This window comes from Balaenoptera physalus, assembly GCF_965194825.1.
Source record: "Balaenoptera physalus genome assembly, chromosome: 2".
In the NCBI taxonomy this organism is placed as follows: Eukaryota; Metazoa; Chordata; class Mammalia; order Artiodactyla; family Balaenopteridae; genus Balaenoptera; species Balaenoptera physalus.
In genome coordinates, this window is record NC_138883.1 from 144,657,375 (window position 1) to 144,677,219 (window position 19,845).

Below are 19,845 nucleotides of genomic sequence, written 5' to 3' on the forward strand. Positions count from 1 at the left end.
AACATCCCACAATGCACAGGACAGTCTCCTCAGCAAAGAATGATCTCATCTGAATATCAGAGTGCCAAGGTTGAGAAACTGCCCTACAAATTGCTGCCTCTGGGTCTTTTTTCACGCTGCCTCACACCAGAAGGCCTTCCTTCAGTCCTGCCTGTTGAAATGTCCCCTGTCCTTAAAAAGCCAGTTCAGATGCCAAGCCTTCTAGGAAACAAGTCCTGGATGACCCCCACCCTTACCCTTTACACTGTAGGTTCGCAGAATCCTTTCTATGAATCACTGAAATGCGTATCACTTAAGATGTTTACAATAATTTGTGTTCTGTACTATTATTTTGTATTCTTACTGTTTCTCCCTTGTATTTTATAAACTTATTTATTTATTTTTGGCTGTGTTGGGTCTTCGTTGCTGCGCACAGTCTTTCTGTAGTTGCAGCGAGCGGGGGCTACTCTTCATTGCGGTGCGCGGGCTTCTCATTGTGGTGGCTTCTCTTGTTGCGGAGCCCGGGTTCTAGGCACGTGGGCTTCAGTAGCTGTGGTGTGTGGGCTCAGTAGTTGTGGCTTGCGGGCTCTAGAGCGAAGGCTCAGTAGCTGTGGTGCACGGGCTTAGCTGCTCCACAGCGTGTGGGATCTTCCCGGTCCAGGGCTCGAACCCGTGTCCCCTGCATTGGCAGATGGATTCTTAACCACTGTGCCACCAGGGAAGCCCTCTCCCTTGTATTTTAGTTGACTGTTGGTATATGAACTCTTTTGCTGAACTGTGGGTTCCTGGATGACCAGGATTAATCTTATTTATGTTTCTACTAGAGCAACTACCATGTGTTTTACATATAGTAAGTGCATAATAAATATCTGTTGAATGAGTGAGGAATGTGTATCTTCCCATGTTCTTAGCTATGGTTACTCCTTCCAACAATTTTCTTAAAGGACTTAATTCAAAAAAATCCAACAAGCTGAACCTGAGTTTTTTTGTTTTTGTTTGTAATAATTTGGGTCAAATACTGTGATAACAAATGATTGTACAGTACAATTACTTGTGTTTATTTCTACAGCTGTTTAGTGAAAAAATAAGTGGCGTTGAAGGAACGAAACTAGATGATGAATTTCTTGACATGGAAAGGGTAAGAGAACATTTTAATGTAAATTATCTTATAAATTTGACTTTCATTGTGATATGAGATATACTGATACTTTAAAGGATATTAGAGTGGGGATCTAGAATGTTTGAATTCAGGTGTGAATTATAGAGTCCAAAAGGAAGTTCTTTCATACTTCAAGGTCCAAATAAAGACCCTGGACCTTGGGAGATGGGAATATGGCTAACTGGTTCCCTCTAGTGGACAAGAGTCAGAATGCTCAAAAGATGGTCCATCTTGGCAAACAGTTTAGGCCAAAGTGATTGTGATTTAATATCTTGGAGAGTCGAAACGTATTACTGGGAGGAGGCTATTCGAATATATAAATATTGATTTAATGTGTGGAAGACTCTGACCCTGTTCCCACGTGTTGCAGCAGCTGCATAACAAGTAATTTTTATCCACTGGAACCAGCCATGTCAATCAACTTGGATAAGCTGGTTTCAGACTTTCCTGACGGATGACACAAGGATGATAATGTGTGCTCTGCTTGCCTTGTGTGGATGTTTTGAGAATTATGCAGAAAAATTAACGTGTATGAAAGCATTTAAAAAATACAATGAGCACGTTACAGACGTGATTGATAACACATGACAAAGGAAGACTGTAGAGTCTCGGTCCCTGAACAAGCTTCCTGGTCAACTGTGTGAAGTAGTTTAGGTGGAGGCAGAAGTGGGACCATCACTAATTATCAGCTTCCTCAGGTCCTTTCCCCTTTGTTTTGGGACCTTTAAAAATAGCCTAGTTTTAATAATTAGAGTCCCCAGGTGAGAGAGGGCAGAGAGAAAGCAAAGCATCTTTCCTCAGGTGTAACATGGAAGATACAGGCTATAGCAGGTAGTAGAGCTTTCAGCAGATTCTGGGGAAGGAAGTCCAGCCCCAGACTGTGCCTTGGGGGTGTAGGGGTTACTGTCTTCAGGATACCCTGGACCTGGCCACACTGTCCTCCAGGGAGCTTCTTATTTTCTGGGTGAGCACAATTAATTTTCTAGAAATGTTAAGGCCTTGATAGAAAGCTTATTTTGTTTTGCTTTTGGAAAAAGTTAGTTTCTGAAGATTGAAAATCATAGAACATTTAAACATCATTGGCATACCTAAAATTACTTTAAAAATCTCTTGATAAATAAAGATATTTGTGTAACTTTATTACTAATAAAATGATTCAGTTGAGATGTTAAGTTTAAAAGTACATTTCAATAATTTTAGTTTCCGTTATTGGACTGAGACCCCTCTTGTTTACTTCCTTTCCCTCCCAAAACCTGAATGAGTGACAGAAGAAATACAAAAAGAAAATCTATTATCTGTTTTATTGCAGCAGTGAAAAGCATGGAAATATTTAATAGGTCAAGAAGTTTTAAGGACTTTCTAGAAGAGGTGAATAAGGTAAAATATGAGGCCACTAAAAGGAAAAAGAGGGTTTTAAAAAATTATAGAAAGATGTATCATGTAATCTATCAGGAAATTATAACAGTTATGAACGATTATAAATCATTTAGCATGGCATCTGAATATGTAAGGTAAAAGCTGTCAATGCATAGAGAACTGACAAAAATCAGAGTAGACGATTTTGCATACCTTTCTCATAAAATAACAGATAATTAAATAATAGTTAGGCTCATAGAGAATTTTCATAAAATATGACTATTAACTTTGATTGTAAATAATATAGATATCTGCATTCCTCAAATTGAGAATTCATTTCAAATTTCTTTAAAACAATTTCAATAATCAATTATTTATTGGGCTATGGGAAAAAGGACTCAACAAATTTCTCAAAGTAAAATCATAGAACACAAGGATTACAAGGAAGGTATAGTTGCCAAATTCTGGATGTTTGGAAATGGAAGGACATGTAAAAATAATTCTTGTTTCAAGAGGAAATGAAAAATAAAATTAAAGATCACTTAGTCACGAGAACTCTGTATGTCAAAACCTGTGATATATGGCTAAGTCTTCAATGCATTTAATAGAAAATAAATGTTGGAAGAGAGTGAGTAAGTCATTCAAGCCAAAAAGCTAGGAAAACAACAGCAAAGTAAATCACTCTAGGTGGAAGGAAGAAATCAATACAGATAAATGAGAAATTAATAAAATATAAAACAATAATAACAAAAAGGTAGAATCAATAAATAAAACCAAGAACTCTTTTTTTTTTTTTTTTGAAAGACCACCTCTACTAAGTGTGAGCAAGAGAGGGAAAAGGGAAAACACAACTAAACTACAAAAGGAATAAGAAGGATATAATGACAGATGTGGATTCTTTTTTTTTTCCTGAATTTTTGAATTGTATTTTATTTATTTTTTTATACAGCAGGTTCTTATTAGTTATCCATTTTATACCTATTAGTGTATATATGTCAATCCCAATCTCCCGATTCTTTAAATTAAAAAAAAAGAGAGATTATTATAAACAGGTGTCAGAAATCAGGGCTGCCAGCAGCTCTCTAACTCAAGGGCTGAGGTCTGGGAGTGTCAGTGGCACAGGTTTTGGGCACCTCAGGGGTAGGGTACCAACACAAATGGAAATTCCAGATTTAATCTACAAACAAAGACGCCCTCACACCAGGTAGACTTTACAAAAATAATTTTCACCTCTCTGCTTTCCCCTGTTTGTCCTGATGGTTTGCTGAGATATTTGCATTGCATTTTCTTAACCTGAACACACACACCCACCCCCCGATGTCCCTAGTTATTCTAGAAGGGAGGTTTTGTTTTTAATTTTTTTGTTTTTAAACTACGTGAGTTATTTTTTTCAGTGTTCAACTTGATTGCCTATTTTTGCCAACGCGTTTAGTGGCACCCTCTTTAATTTGTAAAGGGTTTATTCCTTGCATTGATTCCTGGGCTGTCCTGGAAGCACCACCAGTAGGTGTACATCAAGGCCTGTGAGTTTTAGGCCATTTGTTTCTTGGCATTTTTTTCCCAAAAGAAATAGAAGAGTCTAAGTAGAAAGTATTCCTGCCTCTACCTCCTCTCATCCTCACCCCTCGGAGGTGACTCCTAGATACCTGGTGGCTTTTCATGTCCAAAGAGGGTTGTATACATGGAATGACCACTCTACGTTGTGTTTTAATTAATATTGAATATATATAAAGTTATAAATCTAAAACCTAGTTTTTTTCTTTTTCTTTTTTTAAAATTAATTTTTATTGGAGTATAGTTGCTTTACAATGTTGTGTTAGTTTCTGCTGTACAGCAAAGTGAATCAGTCATATGTATACATATATCCCCTCTTTTTTGGATTTCCTTCCCATTTAGGTCACCACAGAGCACTGAGTAGAGTTCCCTGTGCTATACAGCAGGTTCTCATTAGTTATCTGTTTTATACATAGTAGTGTATATATGTCAGTCCCAATCTCCCAGTTCATCCCACCCTCCCTTCCCCCCTTGGTAACCATAAGTTTGTTCTCTACATCTGTGACTCTTATTTCTGCTTTGCAAATAAGTTCATCTGTACCATTTTTCTCGATTCCACATATAAGCAATATTATACGATAAAAAACCTAGTCTTCTTAAGCCTTAAACTGCACATATGGATTTTATTTATAAATTTAGTAATTTCAGTATAAAAATGATGATCATTTTTAGTTAATCTTCATTTTAGTTTCCATTAAGTCATAAGCTGAACAGATGAAATCCTTATACATTTGTCACCAACTAGTTACATAATTAAGCAAATTCCCTTAATGCAAATTCCTGCAATACAAATGCAGTGCATAGGAGTCCCTCAAACTTAACATCAAATCTAAAACAGGATTTTCCTATGCACTTACATTTCTTGTAACTCTAATAAAATATAAACTTTAAGTTATTAAATTTTCTTAAACATTTCAAAGATCTTCATAAACAATTGAACATACTGAAGAGAGTTCAAAGTGTACAAAACTCGTTACCAGGTCAAGTACACATACACACAGGCGCATTCCCACACACACAGCTAGCACACGTGTATCAGTAATATGGGTTTGATTCATTTCTTCATTTCTGTACTGTCTTTTTAAACCTTCCTGGGTCCCCAAATTTAAGCATTCAGCTAAGGGGAACAAATACAATTTCAGGTTGGATGAGAGTGCTTCATCGAAAGCTTCTGACCCTGAACAGATCATAGATTTTTATTCACTTTTTTAAAAAATTAATTAATTAATTTTTGGCTGTGTTGGGTGTTCGTTTCTGTGCAAGGGCTTTCTCTAGTTGCGGCAAGCGGGGGCCACTCTTCATCGCGGTGCGCGGGCCTCTCACTATCGTGGCCCCTCTCTTGTTGCGGAGCACAGGCTCCAGACGCGCAGGCTCAGTAGTTGTGGCTCACGGGCCTAGTTGCTCCGCGGCATGTGGGATCTTCCCAGACCAGGGCTTGAACCCGTGTCCCCTGCATTAGCAGGCAGATTCTCAACCACTGCGCCACCAGGGAAGCCCCCATAGATTTTTAAATGACAAAAATGAGGTTTTTTGTATTAGAAATCACTCCCAGCTTGCTTTTTTCCTTAGCAACGCACAGTGGACGTCTTCCCAGTACATATAGATCTTCTGTGTATTTTCTCCCTGTGATTAAAGAGTATTCCTTATTTGAATGTTTCACAATTTATCAAGTCAATCTCCTATTGATTGTAATTTAAGTTGTTTTCAGTTTTTATGACTATGTAAAATGGTCTAAGAAACATCTTTTTACCTCCCTGCAGTTTACTGGTATGTTTCTAGATGCTAAGCCCCTGGAAGTATGATAGATGGTACATTAATAGGTACTTCACCTTGATCTCAAAAAGATCGTATCATTTAGCACTCCTATTGTATATGAAAGGGCCCATTACTCCACACCTGTATAATACCTTATATGGGGTCTAGTCAATTAAAAAAGATTTTTGGGGGGGTCAATCTGGTGAGTGGAAAGTATCTCCTTTTAATTTATAATTTTCCTGAATATTTTGTCAAATGTTTATAAGCAACTTATATTTCTCCTCTTTTGTGGATTGCCTTCTTTCTAGTCGGGTTGCTTTTTTTTCTTAATGGGAGTATGGAGTATAATAGATACTAACCCTTTATTTTTTTGCATTTTAGTTTCTGTTCACCACTTTTATCAAACTTCGTGTATTGTGTCTATTCACCGTTCCATTTGAAATTTTATGGAGTCAGAATTTTGGTCTTTTCATCTTTGATGCTTGGATTTCGGTGATACCTGGAATATCCTTTCCACCCCAGTATTTCAAAATATTCTCCTGCATAGTTTAGTACTTTTACAGTTTGTTTTTAGGTCCATATTTTTAACCCTGTAGGTAGTGTGATGTATGAATCTAACTTTATTATTAATTTGCCAAGTTTTAACAAAAAAAAGAAAAAATTGAAAGTGTGATAGGCTTTGAATTCCTTTTACATGTTAATTGGGGGAGGATTCACATCTTTCCAAAACTGAATTTTCCCATCTAGGAATGCAGCTTTTCAAGTATGTATTGTACATTTCTCATAATATTTCTTCCTCGTTATTGCTTATTTTTTAATTGCTGCTCTTATGAGCGGGATCTCCTTTTCCTTTAAAACATTTTCTTTTGGGCTATTGATGGTATAAAGTAAAGCTATTGAAATGTGCATAGTTAACTTTTATTGTATATTCTCACATTCGTTTTCTGGTTAACCAACAGCCAGAGTATCCAGGAATGGTTTTGAGGAAGGAAAGATTCAGTCTTAACCTGGCAGGGAAACCTTTGTTGTTAGCATCTTCTGCCCACAGAACAGAAGAATATGTATCTCAGTGATAATATTGATACTAGTGATGATGATTCTTTTGTTGTTGGCTTACTGAGGTAGTTTCTCATATGAATCCTTATTATGACATCCTTATACGAGTACAGAAATTCAAGTTCACCCAGCAAATAAGGAGAGTTTGGCTCAGAAATGTCTAGTCTTGGTTTTGAGAGACCTTCAAGCACAACCAATAATCTAGCGGAGCATAATAACTTGTCCAAGTTTCCTAAATATTACATTAATATCCATTTTAATGTTGAATAAGAAGTTAGTGTTCTCCACCATCATTGGGAGGAGCAATTATTGGAAGGATGTCCCAGAATCAAAAAGTTAAGAAAATATTACCTCTTCCAGAAATGTTGAAAATGTCCATTTGGATTAAAATCATTATAATGGCGTTATAAATATTAAATTGATCAAATTTATTTCTGTGTTTGTTTTTCTGTAGAATTCATTGTTTGTCATTTACCAATATCTTCATGTGTTTCTTTTTTTTTAAGAAAATAGACATTACCAATAAAGCTGTTGCAGAAATTCTTTCAAAAGCCACAGAATATCTTCAGCCGAATCCAGGTAAAGTTAGAAAATGTCTTGAAATATTCAATTGTTCATTCGTTGTCACAGATTCTAATAACCCAGGCTTACTGAGTGTATGGTTGACGTGATCTAGAAACAATGTCCTCTGTGTCCGAATAATGAAATACAGTTTTTTTAAGTTGAGTGACTAAAGGTAGTTGCAGTGAATCCTAGCTGATGACAAACAGAGCAGACACTTCTGTGAACTATGGTGACGTTATTTGGGTGGAGTCTTGGTCTTAGCAGCAAGACGCTGCTAAGCAAAGACATTTTTTATGAGATGCTTCGGAAACCCACTAAATATTTTGTCCATGTTTTCTTATTCAGCTGTTTCCTCTTTTTTTAAAAAAAATTTCTGCCATCCTGTTCTAACGGTGCCTGTGACTTTGAAATGGCTTTCACTTCATTGCTTAAATGCTGATGAAGTGAGGTACGATAAACATGAGAAACATGAGAAGATCCAGTGTTACGACAGCTTCTGGACAGGAGGTCTTTCACTCCTAGGTATTGAAGCAGCATCCCTTGATGAAGTTTTCCTAAGTTCTAAACTATAGAAACCAATAGAGGGCGTCCAAGCTTTGAATTCTGTGGCTTTCCAAATCTGCCTTTACTTTGTATGAATTTATTATTTGCACATAATTATCGTGATTCCCTCGGCTGTAGGAATCAGCACACATCCAACCATCTGAAAATCTAGAAAATAAACTTAAAAACATACATTGAATAAAATATTATGTCCAGGCAGGATGGCAGGTATAGAATTCTTTAAAACTGTACAGCTGATTATAGTTTTAAAAAGCATAATTATATATCTCTTCCTGGACCTCGTCAGTAATTGAACCACACAAGTCCCTTTTCCTGATGAATCAGTCAACACATATTTAGCAAATGCTCCCTCTAGGCAAGGGGCTTTCCTGGGTCCTGGGGTATACGGTTGAGTTGGAAGGGAACCTGCCCTCAATGAGCTGACACTGGAATGGGGTAGGGAGGTATTGGCCAACAAGGAAAGTGTCCACTTGGCCAGACACCTCTGGTTATTCCTGGAGAAGAGGAAGGGAGGCCTAGCAGCCTCTCATTCCATTTAGTGGCCCTCAGTCACAGGACTGCTGCATCCCACATCCCGCCCGGACAGTGGGGAAGAGGAGCAGAGTGTGTGTGTGTGTGTGTGTGTGTGTGTGTGTGTGTGTGTGTGTATGTGTATGCGTCTGTGTGGCAGGAGAGTGAAGCATGTGTGCCTGGGCACCAGGAGGATAAGTGCTTCGAGGATGAGGTGGGCAAGATTCAAAAAGACTGGCACCGTGAGTGTCTAAAGCTTTGCTACTTGAAGTGTGGTCCATGGCCCAGGAGGACCGGCATCCCCTGAGAGACTGTGGGAAACGCAGAAACTCGGGCTCATCCCAGACTGACTGCATCGGACTCTACATTTTAACAGGATCCTTGGGTGCTTTGCATGCACATTAAAGTTTGAGAAGCACTAGTCTAGAATACTTTAAAATAAATATGTAATTGTTAAAATGAAAGACAATAAAAATTTACCCCTTTACAACCTAAAATTATCTCAAACACCACCTAGCCTACAGAATAAATTCCCAAATCCTTAGCTTGGTGTTCAGTTCATAGTCACATTTCCCCCTAGGTATTTCCTGATTTGTCCTGTATTAATTTCTTCTTTGGTCAAAGCAGCCTACTCTTTATCTGTTGGTTATAAACCATAATAAGCCTTCCCCCTTCTGCATCTTACACTATTTCTGCACTTTTGGGGGGGCATCTTTCCAACTTTATTCAGCGTATTGTTATATTTTCCTTTCTGTACACCACATCAGACTTTATTTGCATAATTACATCTTGTATTTTCTGCCTTCCAGTAACTAGAGTGTGAGCTCCTTGAGGTCAGAGGCTGTCTTAGGTCTCTCTGGAGTCCCAGTAATTAGCATGGTGTGTCACACAGAGCTGGGATTAGTAAACACTCATGGCCTAAGTCAGAGAAAGGACTTAGTGGCCACCTATCATTTCCCTTGGGTCCAGGAGTGGAGCTGCACCTGAGGGACCATCAACACAGACTCCGGTTCCCCATGGGGGCATCTGTCTCCTATTGGTTAGGCTTCCTAGACAGGAGTGTGCAGCTCAGTGGCCCTGTACCATGAAGTTACATACCATCAGTCTGGATACACTCTTGGGGGTGGGGGGCTGTTAACCATCAGTTGGTTTGAAACATCCACCTCAGCAATTCTGTTCTTAGTTTGCAATTGGTCCCCAGGAAAATTTGTCTGCCCAGGTGTCAGCGTCTGACTCAGTGAGTAAGCTGTGGGTGGGGTAATGAGAGCCCCAGTTACTATTATTTGGGAGTCAACAGTGTGTGCCATAATTTCTATTTTTCATCATGTTTGTGCAAAAGTGCCCTTAGCCCCCACCCTGGTTAAGAATCTAGAAAACCATGCGAGTAACTTGGTCACGCAAGTTACCTTCCTGTCTCAGGGCTCTGACATTTTGTCTAGGGCGATCTTGATTTCTCCAGCCCCGTTTGTTACATGCTATGTACCTGTCACTCCACCGTGCCATTTTAAGGAATTACAAATGATAATGTTTTTAAGCATACAGAGCTAAGCTAGGAATGCTGAACACTGTGTCGAAGATCCGAGGACAGGTGAAAACCACGGGGTACCCACAGACGGAAGGCTTGCTGGGCGACTGCATGCTGAAATACGGGAAGGAGCTCGGGGAAGGCTCCACTTTTGGTGAGTATTCCCACATCACCCGGGAGAGCCGAGAACGCATCCTTTGTCGATTTTAGGTTATGCACAAAACCTTCATTTTAACAACACTTGTTATTTTTTTCATATTATCAAAGCAATACATGTTCGGGAATTCCCTGGCGGTCCAGTGGTTAAGACCCTGCTGCTTCCAATGCAGGGGGCGCGGGTTCGATCCCTGGGTGGGGAACTAAGGTCCCGCATGCCGAGTGGCACAGCCAAAAAATAAATAAATAAATAAAAATGAAAAGAAAAGTAATACATGTTTATCGCAGGAAGTTTAGAAAACATAGGCAAGTAAAATAAAGGAAAATGCCAGTATCACCCATAGTTACCTACCCAGTGATGGGCCCAATTACACACTTCGCTGTATATCCTTTATACCTTTTGTTTATTCTTATATATATTCACACACACCTTTAAAAAAATTAAAATGGGGTTATAGTATACATACCCTAATTCCCTTTTGTAATCTGCTTATTCCCACTGGCTATAGCGTGGTCCATGTCATAAGACAGTCTTCTACCATATTGTTTTTAAAGGCTGCATAATATTCCATGCATCCACAGTTTGTTCAATCAATCCTATTTAGGATATTTAGATTTTTCTTCTTTATGTGAAAAAAAAATTACATAGCATTTACGATAGCCACTTTCATGGATAAAGCTTTGGAAATATCCAAGATTATGTTCTTAGATGAAATTCCTGGTAATGAAGTTGCTGAGTCAAGAGTATGCCCTATTTTTCAGGTTTTTGAAGCATAGTCCCAAATGACCCTCCAGAAAGGTTATACCATTTTGACACTCCTGCCAGGAAGGTATGAGAGTGTGTTTCTCAGCACAGGTACTAACTCTGGGAATTATCTTTTTAGTTTCCTTTTAACTCACTGATAATTTGATTCATAGCAAATAAAACTGATATCTGGGCGCTGTTTTAACTTTATTTTTTGGATTATGTGTGAGGTAGATTTTTTTTTTCACGTTTGTCATCATCTTTGTGAATTGTATATTTGTGTCCTTTGCCTATTTTTCTATTAAGGTGTTCTTTTTTTTTTTTTTTTTCGTACTGGTTTATGAGCTTTTTCAGTGGTCAGGATACTTACTTTTTGTCTGTCTCATATGTTGATGAAGTTTTGCCCCAGGTAGGCATATACCTTCTGATGTTGTAGGTGAAGGTTATTTTAATGGAACAAGATTTTTGCTTTTTATTTAGTGGGGCTCATTGGTCTTTTATGGTTTATGGCTTTGCTATCATGTTTAGAAAAAATTTTCCGCTCCTCCCCGCTTCACTAATAAGCTGTGTAAATGTTTGTTTATACTTTATTTTCATACATATGTTTTCTTTTCTTACCTTTAAATTCCCAAGCTCCTGAATTTAATGGATGAGTACTGTGCAATAGGGTTTTAATTCTGTGTTCTCACAAATACATAGCTAGTTGCCGTAACACTTTATTGAAAAGTTCAACCTTTCTCTGCTGATTTTCTATAACTTTTTTGTTATAAAATTTTATATATTTTAAGTTTGTTTCTGGTCTTTCTCTTCTGTTTTCTTGATCTGTACCCTGTTTTGATCAAGTGTCATGTTGTTTTAAATATTGTCATTTTAAAATATATTTTAATATATTTAACTAAAATTTCCCCTAGATGTTATAAAAATTTCATGGACATACTCATCTGTTTTATTTTTCCAGATGAAACTTAGAGTCATTTTAAGTCCCCTGTACTAAAAAAGAAGAAACTTATTAATTTTTTTTTTTTCCCCCACACCACGTGGCTTGTAGGATCTTAGTTCCCCGACCAGGGATTGAACCCAGGCCCTTGGTAGTGAAAGTGCTGAGTCCTAACTACTGGACCCTCAGGGAATCCCCAAAAAACTTATTAAATTTTGATTGAGATTACTTTAAATTGATAAATTATATTGGGTGTGAATCGAACTTGATATGTTAAATCTTCCGGGAGAATTTGGCACATTTGCTACTCATGTAGTGGTAGCAAAGCAAGATATGGAAATTGAGGATTTCGGTATTAGGCCATAGTCATTCATCTAGGAAAGTGGGGGGAAAGTCTTTTGAAAACTTAAAAAAAAAAAATCCCATCTGTTAAAACACTAGTTAGTCACAGAGGGTAACAGTATCCTTCAGAGCAGTATAATTTGAATTTTATTTTATTCCCTGGGTGAATGGGGCTAAGATGGCCTATTCCTTGTCCTGAAGGCTGACCAGTGGAGGGAACAGCAGACACAGCCAGGCAGGCCCTAACATCCATGGACAGTCCTGCAGTGCGTCTGGTCAGGTGACAGGACAGGGGATTTGAAGGGCAGACAATTTGGTAGCTTCCTAGGTGTCCAGCGAGAGAGAGCTGACATCAGGAGGGCATTAGGAACAGAGGGGTTGCTTGCTGTTCTGAGGAAAAGACTGTGCTGTCGGATGCTTTCTTCTTGGGGCCACACAGAAACTTCCTCAAGTGCAGAGACCTCCACCGGTGGAGGCTGAGTCCCACGTCCTCGTGGAATTGGAATCCTGAGCAAGGAGATGGGATATCAAACCCATGGAGGTGACAGCTAGTATTCAGAATGTCACCTTTGGCGCCTTCTAAGAAACATATTTGGAAATGTTTTCGTCAAAGCTAAATTAACTGACATTCTGGGGTGTGGCCACTGGTGTCAGAGTGAGCAGTGGGGTCAGAAGCCATATCCTCCATTTCTGACCAGCTGGGCAGGAAAGAGTCCCCAGGCCAGGAAAGGACGTTCTCATCTCCATCTCAGAATGAGTTAGAACCAGACTCTGGGGAGTTAGTTAAGGAGACATAGCCTCCCAGGAGGAACAAAGCTACCCATGCGCCAAAACAGTCTCGGTCAGCTGTGGTTTGGAGTAATGGTTTCCACTTACATTTTGCAAGGTCCTATAACATACACTATCTAGGCTATTTCTTAAAAAAAATAAAAAGTGAGGTGAGGTGATATTGCTATCCCTGTTTTACAGATGAATAAACTGTACATGCCTATTACTCGTAGGTGAAACAACTTGAAGGTCAGAATTAGCTAGAAATGCAAATTCTTGGGCTGGGATTTCAGGTCTTCTTCAAGCCTGGGAGTTGAGAGACCCCAAGCTCTAACATTTTATGAGATTGATTTGGAAAACCCCAACTACGGGAAAAAGAGTTCAGTTTAGTGCGGCATTTCCCAGAGATGTCTTCTAGAAAACCTGCAACCCTCTTAGTGCTCAGCTACCAGGATGCCTGCTTGCAAATTACTGCAGGTTAGCTGGTGCCGAATACCAGGATTTAATCCAGCTAAAGCCGCCCATCGCTGCCCAAGTCTGGCATGGCTGGCCTGGACCTCACTGCAAGAGCAGACCCTTCCCACCCTGCTGAAAGGCTGTCCTGTGTGACACTGCCAGACTTTCTTTGACATCAGAAAGGGTAGGCAAACTTAGAACCATCTCAAGAATACAAGGAGTGGCCTCAAGAAGACCTAGCAGCTGGAAGCTGAGATGAGGTTTTATTCATTTATTTCTATTGTAATCTTTATTTGTTAATATTTAACCCCTGATGAATGAATCCTTTTATTGTTTACAAAGACGGATTTTGTTCTTGCGCCTCTAAGGAACCCTTGGTGCCAGTTCACAAAACTACCAGTTTAAAAAAAGAAGCTTTAACCCCATCTAGTGGCTGATACGGTAAGTGCCTCAGTCTGTCTGAGCCTCAGAGTTTTATTCTATGCGGTGGAGAAAGTGCAGAAGTAGTGAGGAAAATGTGGAAAATATTTAGAAAGACTTTCTCGTTTTTACATTTTCTTTTCTCTGGGTCAAGATCCAAAGGCCCCAGAGTTGAGGACCTTGTTACACACCATTGATCATCACAAACTTTTGGGAAAAAATTAAATAAATATCACTGTTAACTTAGAGTTAGGTCTGCTAAAAAACCTTTTTTATTTGCATTTTCTATTGAAGGCAATGCACTGATAGAAGTTGGCGAATCCATGAAGCTAATGGCTGAGGTGAAAGACTCTCTTGATATTAATGTAAAGCAAACTTTTATTGATCCACTTCAGTTACTACAAGACAAAGATTTAAAAGAGATTGGGGTAAGTTTTCTAGGCTATAAATCTGCCTGTTGCTATTTAGTATGATGTTTATACTATTTAAAATCATTAGAACATTTCTATAGCGACTCAGTGAAAGCATCATCTTATTGTGGGTGGTAAAAAAATAACTCAGTTATGTTTACCTGGCTCATTGGGAAAGAGTCCCAGGATCAATTAGCCCTTTATTTTGTACCTTATTGAAGCCAGCTAGGAGCCAAGCTCAAGATACATATTTCTACAGTCATTTCTCACATGACAAAATGACTGCATAACTTTGTACTGGATTTTTTAAAAAGCAATCTTTATTTATTTTTTAATACCTTTTTTTTTTTTTTTGCCACACCCCACGGCTTGTGGGATCTTAATTCCCTGACCAGGGATTGAACCCGGACCATCGGCAGTGAAAGCACAGAGTCCTAACCACTGGACCGCCAGCGAATTCCGTGTATTGGATTTTTGATTATCAAAATCATACCATACTAGCTGCATCTTTTTTTTTTTAACATCTTTATTGGAGTATAATTGCTTTACAAGGATGTGTTAGTTTCTGCTGTATAACAAAGTGAATCAGCTATACATATACATATATCCCCATATCTCCTCCCTCTAGCATCTCCCTCCCACCCTCCCTATCCCACACCCCTCCAGGTGGTCACAAAGCACCGAGCTGATCTCCCTGTGCTATGCGGCTGCTTCCCACTAGCTATCTATTTTACTTTTGGTAGTATTTATAAGTCCATGCCACTCTTTCACTTCGTCCCAGCTTACCCTTCCCCCACCCTGTGTCCTCAAGTCCATTCTCTATGTCTACGTCTTTATTTCTGTCCTGCCCCTAGGTTCTTCAGAACCATGTTTTTTTTTTAGATTCCATATATATGTGTTAGCATATGGTATTTGTTTTTCTCTTTCTGACTTCCTTCACTCTGTTTGACATACTCTAGGTCCATCCATCTCACTACAAATAACTCAATTTCATTTCTTTCTATGGCTGAGTAATATTCCATTGTATATATGTGCCACATCTTCTTTATCCATTCATCTGTTGATGGACACTTAGGTTGCTTCCATGTCCTGGCTATTACTGGACAGCTACATGAAATTAGAACACTCCCTAGCTGTGTCTTTTGATACGTTGCACTAGTGATCGTTATTTTCCATTACTTCTTAAGGAAATCAGTACCTAGGAATCAACATTTTGTATCTGGAAAATGTTAAAAATGGCCCTCCAGAGCATACATGGGAGCTTTCAGGGACCTGTAGGTAATCACATGCCACTTGCTTGGTGGTGCTTTTGCAGATATGCAAAAACAGTCTTGAGACTTCTACCCTGCCAGGGACTTCTACTCTGGAGGGACAGGCTGCATCGAGACCTTCTTCGGGCACCCCCTTGAGAAGCTGCCCAGAAGACCTTCCTGGTGGTGCCTTGAGGCGTGATCTGAATGCAGCCTGGGCCAGCTTGGAAGTCATCCAAGCCTGGGGGATGTCCCCTTTTCCTTTCTTCAGGCCCAGATTCTCATGGTGTGGTCCCTGAGCAGCATCAGCTTCACATGTTAGAAATGCAAATACTTGGACCCTATTCCGGAGCTTCCTGATGGAAAGTCCTGGATGCCCGTATAGGCATTTAGAATTTACACCAAAACCAAAGGCTATGGAGGGGAATTCGGGAAGGTTGAAAGAAAAATGAAAGCAACCGTTCAGGAACTCCCAGGACATTCTGCTACCCGGCCCCCCACCCAGCGCCCCCGCCAGCACCCTCCTCAGCTCCTTACTCCCATTGCCCTCTTCCCCTCAGGCCAGTCCTCCACTGGGCCCCAGAGTCCATTATCCTCATCTCCTCAGGGCCTTTGCCACATCCGGCATCCTCTCTCCGGAATCTCCCTTCTTCCCCTTTCTCTCTATCGGCTTCTTCGGGTTAACGTTTAAACACATCAGCACAGCAGCCCTTGACTCCCGGCTTCACATCTCGGCCCCTCCAGTCCACTCTCCACACCACAGCCAGAGTCTTCCGAAGGTACAAGCCCCCAGTAGCTGCCCACTGACTTTGGAGGTAAAGATCCAGCACCGTAGTGCCTAATTCCTGGCCCCTCCTTCTCTCTACGGGTTGATCGCTCATCCCTTCCCACTTGAACTCTCTGCCGGCCTCAATGAATTACTTACAGTCTCCAGGGGATGTTTTGCTTTGTGCTCTCTTTTTATTCTTGGTCTTTCTCCTTTTCCACCTTCTCCTGGCTAAGTCATCTCACGTTGCAGATCTCAGCTCAGATGGTCGGTCCTTTGGGAAGCTCTTGTTCTCTCCCCGGCTTAATCAGGTGCTCCTTCTGTGCTCCCTGTGCTGTGAGCATAACTGCTTCTCTTTTTCTGTTGTTTGGCAGCAAATGCTTTGGAGTAAGGAGGCATGTTTTGTTCACTTTTGCATGACTAGCGCAGCCTTTGTGCTCACAAATTATTATTGAACAGATGATTCTAGAGAAGAGACATTCTGTGTTGTGGGGATGCCAAAACATCTTTCCCAAATGCAGAACCTTAGAACCAAATACCTCCTTTGCTGAAATACATAATATGCCATTTCTTCTTGTGCTGCTGACCTTGAAGAAAGCTGTACAGAAAGTCCACTGGACGACAGTGCTCTTCCACTGGACCTGGTTCAGTAGGGTAGCTAGTCATGGACACAAATGTGGATCCTGAGCGGTGAGCGGGAGAAATGTACAAAATGCACATATCCTTAAATGTTTCTCCCTATGCAAAAAAATAATTTCCTAAATGGTGTCTCTTGTTCTTCAACTCTGGTTTGATAGAGAAACTGTATAAATTTAAACTTAAATCCTATAGATGATCAAGAATTAAGAGTCTAATATTCAGAAGGCTTTTCACAGTCTCAACTGTGCTCTATATATCTTGGACATCTGGAGTGGAGAGCCTGTTCATTTAACACATGACTGACATATCTGTAAAAGGTCTTGTGGACTCAAAGTGCTTCTATAAATGTTTCGTCACCCATAAGTAGTCAGACTAAGCCTGGTTGTGCCCGTTTACAGCCACATATGTGGAGGCACAGAGGGGTTCAGAGACTTGCCCAGAGTCAGAAGAACATGTCAGAAGAGAGATGATTCTGACTTTTTGTCCCATATACTCTTTTCACCCAATCATTATGGAGGTTAGAACCAGTGCTTCCCACTAAAAAGAATAGTCAAGTTACCCACATGCTTCAGTGGGACAGTCTGTTTTCATATACACTTTCAATATCAAATATCTGTTTTCCAGGGGTTATGGTCATAAACTCCCTTGCCCTGTGCGGTTATCCCTTCTATAGTATTTCTGACATGGGATCCCTCTACTTGAACACAAACTGTGATGGGGAACTTACTACCACACAAGGCACTGCATTCCACGAATGGACACCTCTAATATTTATAATTGTTGTACTTTGTTAAAGAGATCATATTTTTAAAAAGAAATTCCATCATTTCAGAGGTTGCCTGTGAGCATCTGTCCTCTGTATCACATTCATCAAGGGCATTTATTCAACTTGTTCTGTAATTGTTTGGGAACTTTATGGAAGACGCATAAGTATTCTAGAGGATACTAGAAATTTGTGTTTTTATAATCTACTTCTTAGTGAGGAGTTGACAATAGTACCAAAAGAAACATACTTTTTTGGGGTATAGTTAATTTGGTTGGAAATTTTCTGGACATTAATGGAGCCTAAGTGAGGGGTCCTATAGAGAACCTTGGAAAATTAATCTGCATACTGATACTGCATCCTTATGTTCCATAGAGACACTCATTCATTCTGTCTTCCATCCATCCATCCATCCATCCGTCTACCCATTCATTCATTCCACAAATATCCCTCGTAGACCGGCAGTGAAGGGAGCCTCTAATAGATGCTGAGTGCATGCAAAAGAAGTGTAAGGTGGGATCCTGCCCCCCAGAATTTATGCCAAGAAAAAGCAATGACTATTTTCACAGAAATGCTGAATATTTCTTTGTGCTGTGTTTGAGCATAACAGTTCTCTGAAGGACCCTTTTGTCTCTTAGCACCACCTGAAAAAGCTGGAAGGCCGCCGCCTGGATTACGATTATAAAAAGAAGCGAGTAGGTAAGATACCAGATGAAGAAGTCAGACAAGCAGTAGAAAAATTTGAAGAGTCAAAGGAGTTGGCTGAAAGAAGCATGTTTAATTTTTTAGAAAATGATGTAAGTATTTAAACCAAACAGGAGACTTTAATGTGAATGAAAACATTGACTGTATGACTAGGGTCAGCATGTTGAGAAGCTCTGGAGCCTTAGTTGTTACAAAGTTTCTGGAATTTTCCATAACCGTTATCGCCTGCCTAAGAAATAGCTTCAGATATCCAGCAAGTCCTGACTCAAATCTCAGATCTGGAGAAGTCCTGTTGATCCTGGAATTGCTTCAGAGATGTGCTCAGGTTGGCCCTGGGGAGGTGGGGTTTTCTTAGGTGAAGTGCGTCGTAGACCAGCCTTTGTATTTGAGGCCGTAGCATTGGTGGTTTTGCAGGAGAATGGAAAGCCCAAGTCATGTGGTAATTTGCAGTTTTGCTAAGACTGTGAAGAGTGCTCAGTGAGACAGATGTTTGAGGAGGAGCAGCTCTCTTGGCTAGTGAGAGAGCCTCACTCATCACCCAGCTCTCTGATGCCTTTACTTGTCATAGTGAACCTTTGGGATATAAAAGCATGACCTAAGTTTTTCAGCTGTACCATAGTGGTGCTTGTGAACTTGGGGATTATGAAGGTCTTGACACATACCCCTCAGAAATGCTAACATCCTATTGTACCGTGACTCCTGCCACCAGCTCTTATTTTATTTGTCCAAGTAAAGTTAGATTAAATGGAACTAAAGAGGATGGTAACCCCCAAATGGGCACCATGAAGGCTGAAGGCCACCCTTCTTTGCCTTGGCAGTGAGAAGTCATTTGGCATTTTTTACTGCCTGATGGGAAGAGCCCTTGGCCACCTGCCCCGTTCGGAGTTCCCACCCTAAGTCCAGCTTCTGTGATGCCACGAGCCACCTCAGCCCAGCATTAGCTTTGGACCTATTTGTTGGACTTTCAAACCTGTTGGAACAAGTCAGAGGGTTTATTTTTCTGCAACACTGCGTTCTACTTCTAATAATTGATTAAAAGGTACATTGAGGTCTTGCATCTTTCAAGTCAAGTCAAACCAAATGTACTGAGCACCTTTTATCTGCCATGGTGTTGTGGGGGAATTATGTCCACTGTTGACAAGACATTAACCCTGGAGGAAACAATGTGAAATCCCCATGTCCATTAAACCTCAGTACCAAAAAGTGCATTCTATTATGCTTCTCCTTTAAATATCTTATCAGGTTTTTTTCTTTTACATCTTATGAGAAATAGGAAGAGGTATAACAGTTTTCCCTGTTTTTCTTTGTTGTTTTCTTTCCCTTAAAAATAGAAATTTCCTTGAAATTATCCCCTAGCAATAGGCCATTTGGTTTGGTTTTGTCTTGGATTGCCATATTTGATTTTTTGAAGTGTGAGGTATCAGATGCATGTATTCCTTATCAGCCTGCAGCAAACGTTGCCCTTC

General features: G+C 39.9%; 1 protein-coding gene and 1 long non-coding RNA gene across 9 annotated transcripts in view; one reads left to right on the forward strand and one right to left on the reverse strand.

The window, feature by feature from the left end:
- LOC309654491 (endophilin-A3) overlaps nucleotides 1-19,845 on the forward strand; it is a 661,335-nt gene that overhangs the window by 220,188 nt on the left and 421,302 nt on the right. For 7 of the 8 annotated variants that reach the window (XM_082448502.1, XM_082448513.1, XM_082448512.1 and 4 more), the window contains 5 exons: nucleotides 1,049-1,117; nucleotides 7,366-7,438; nucleotides 10,033-10,176; nucleotides 14,141-14,274; nucleotides 18,313-18,471. In XM_082448502.1, coding sequence (XP_082304628.1) covers nucleotides 1,109-1,117; nucleotides 7,366-7,438; nucleotides 10,033-10,176; nucleotides 14,141-14,274; nucleotides 18,313-18,471 — 519 coding nt within the window. In that variant the 5' untranslated portion in view covers nucleotides 1,049-1,108. Of the gene's footprint in view, nucleotides 1-1,048; nucleotides 1,118-7,364; nucleotides 7,439-10,032; nucleotides 10,177-14,140; nucleotides 14,275-18,312; nucleotides 18,472-19,845 lie in introns of those variants that run through there. The other variant, XM_082448504.1, reaches the window with a different exon arrangement.
- LOC309654607 overlaps nucleotides 1-19,845 on the reverse strand; it is a 535,162-nt gene that overhangs the window by 181,895 nt on the left and 333,422 nt on the right. The window lies entirely within an intron of this gene.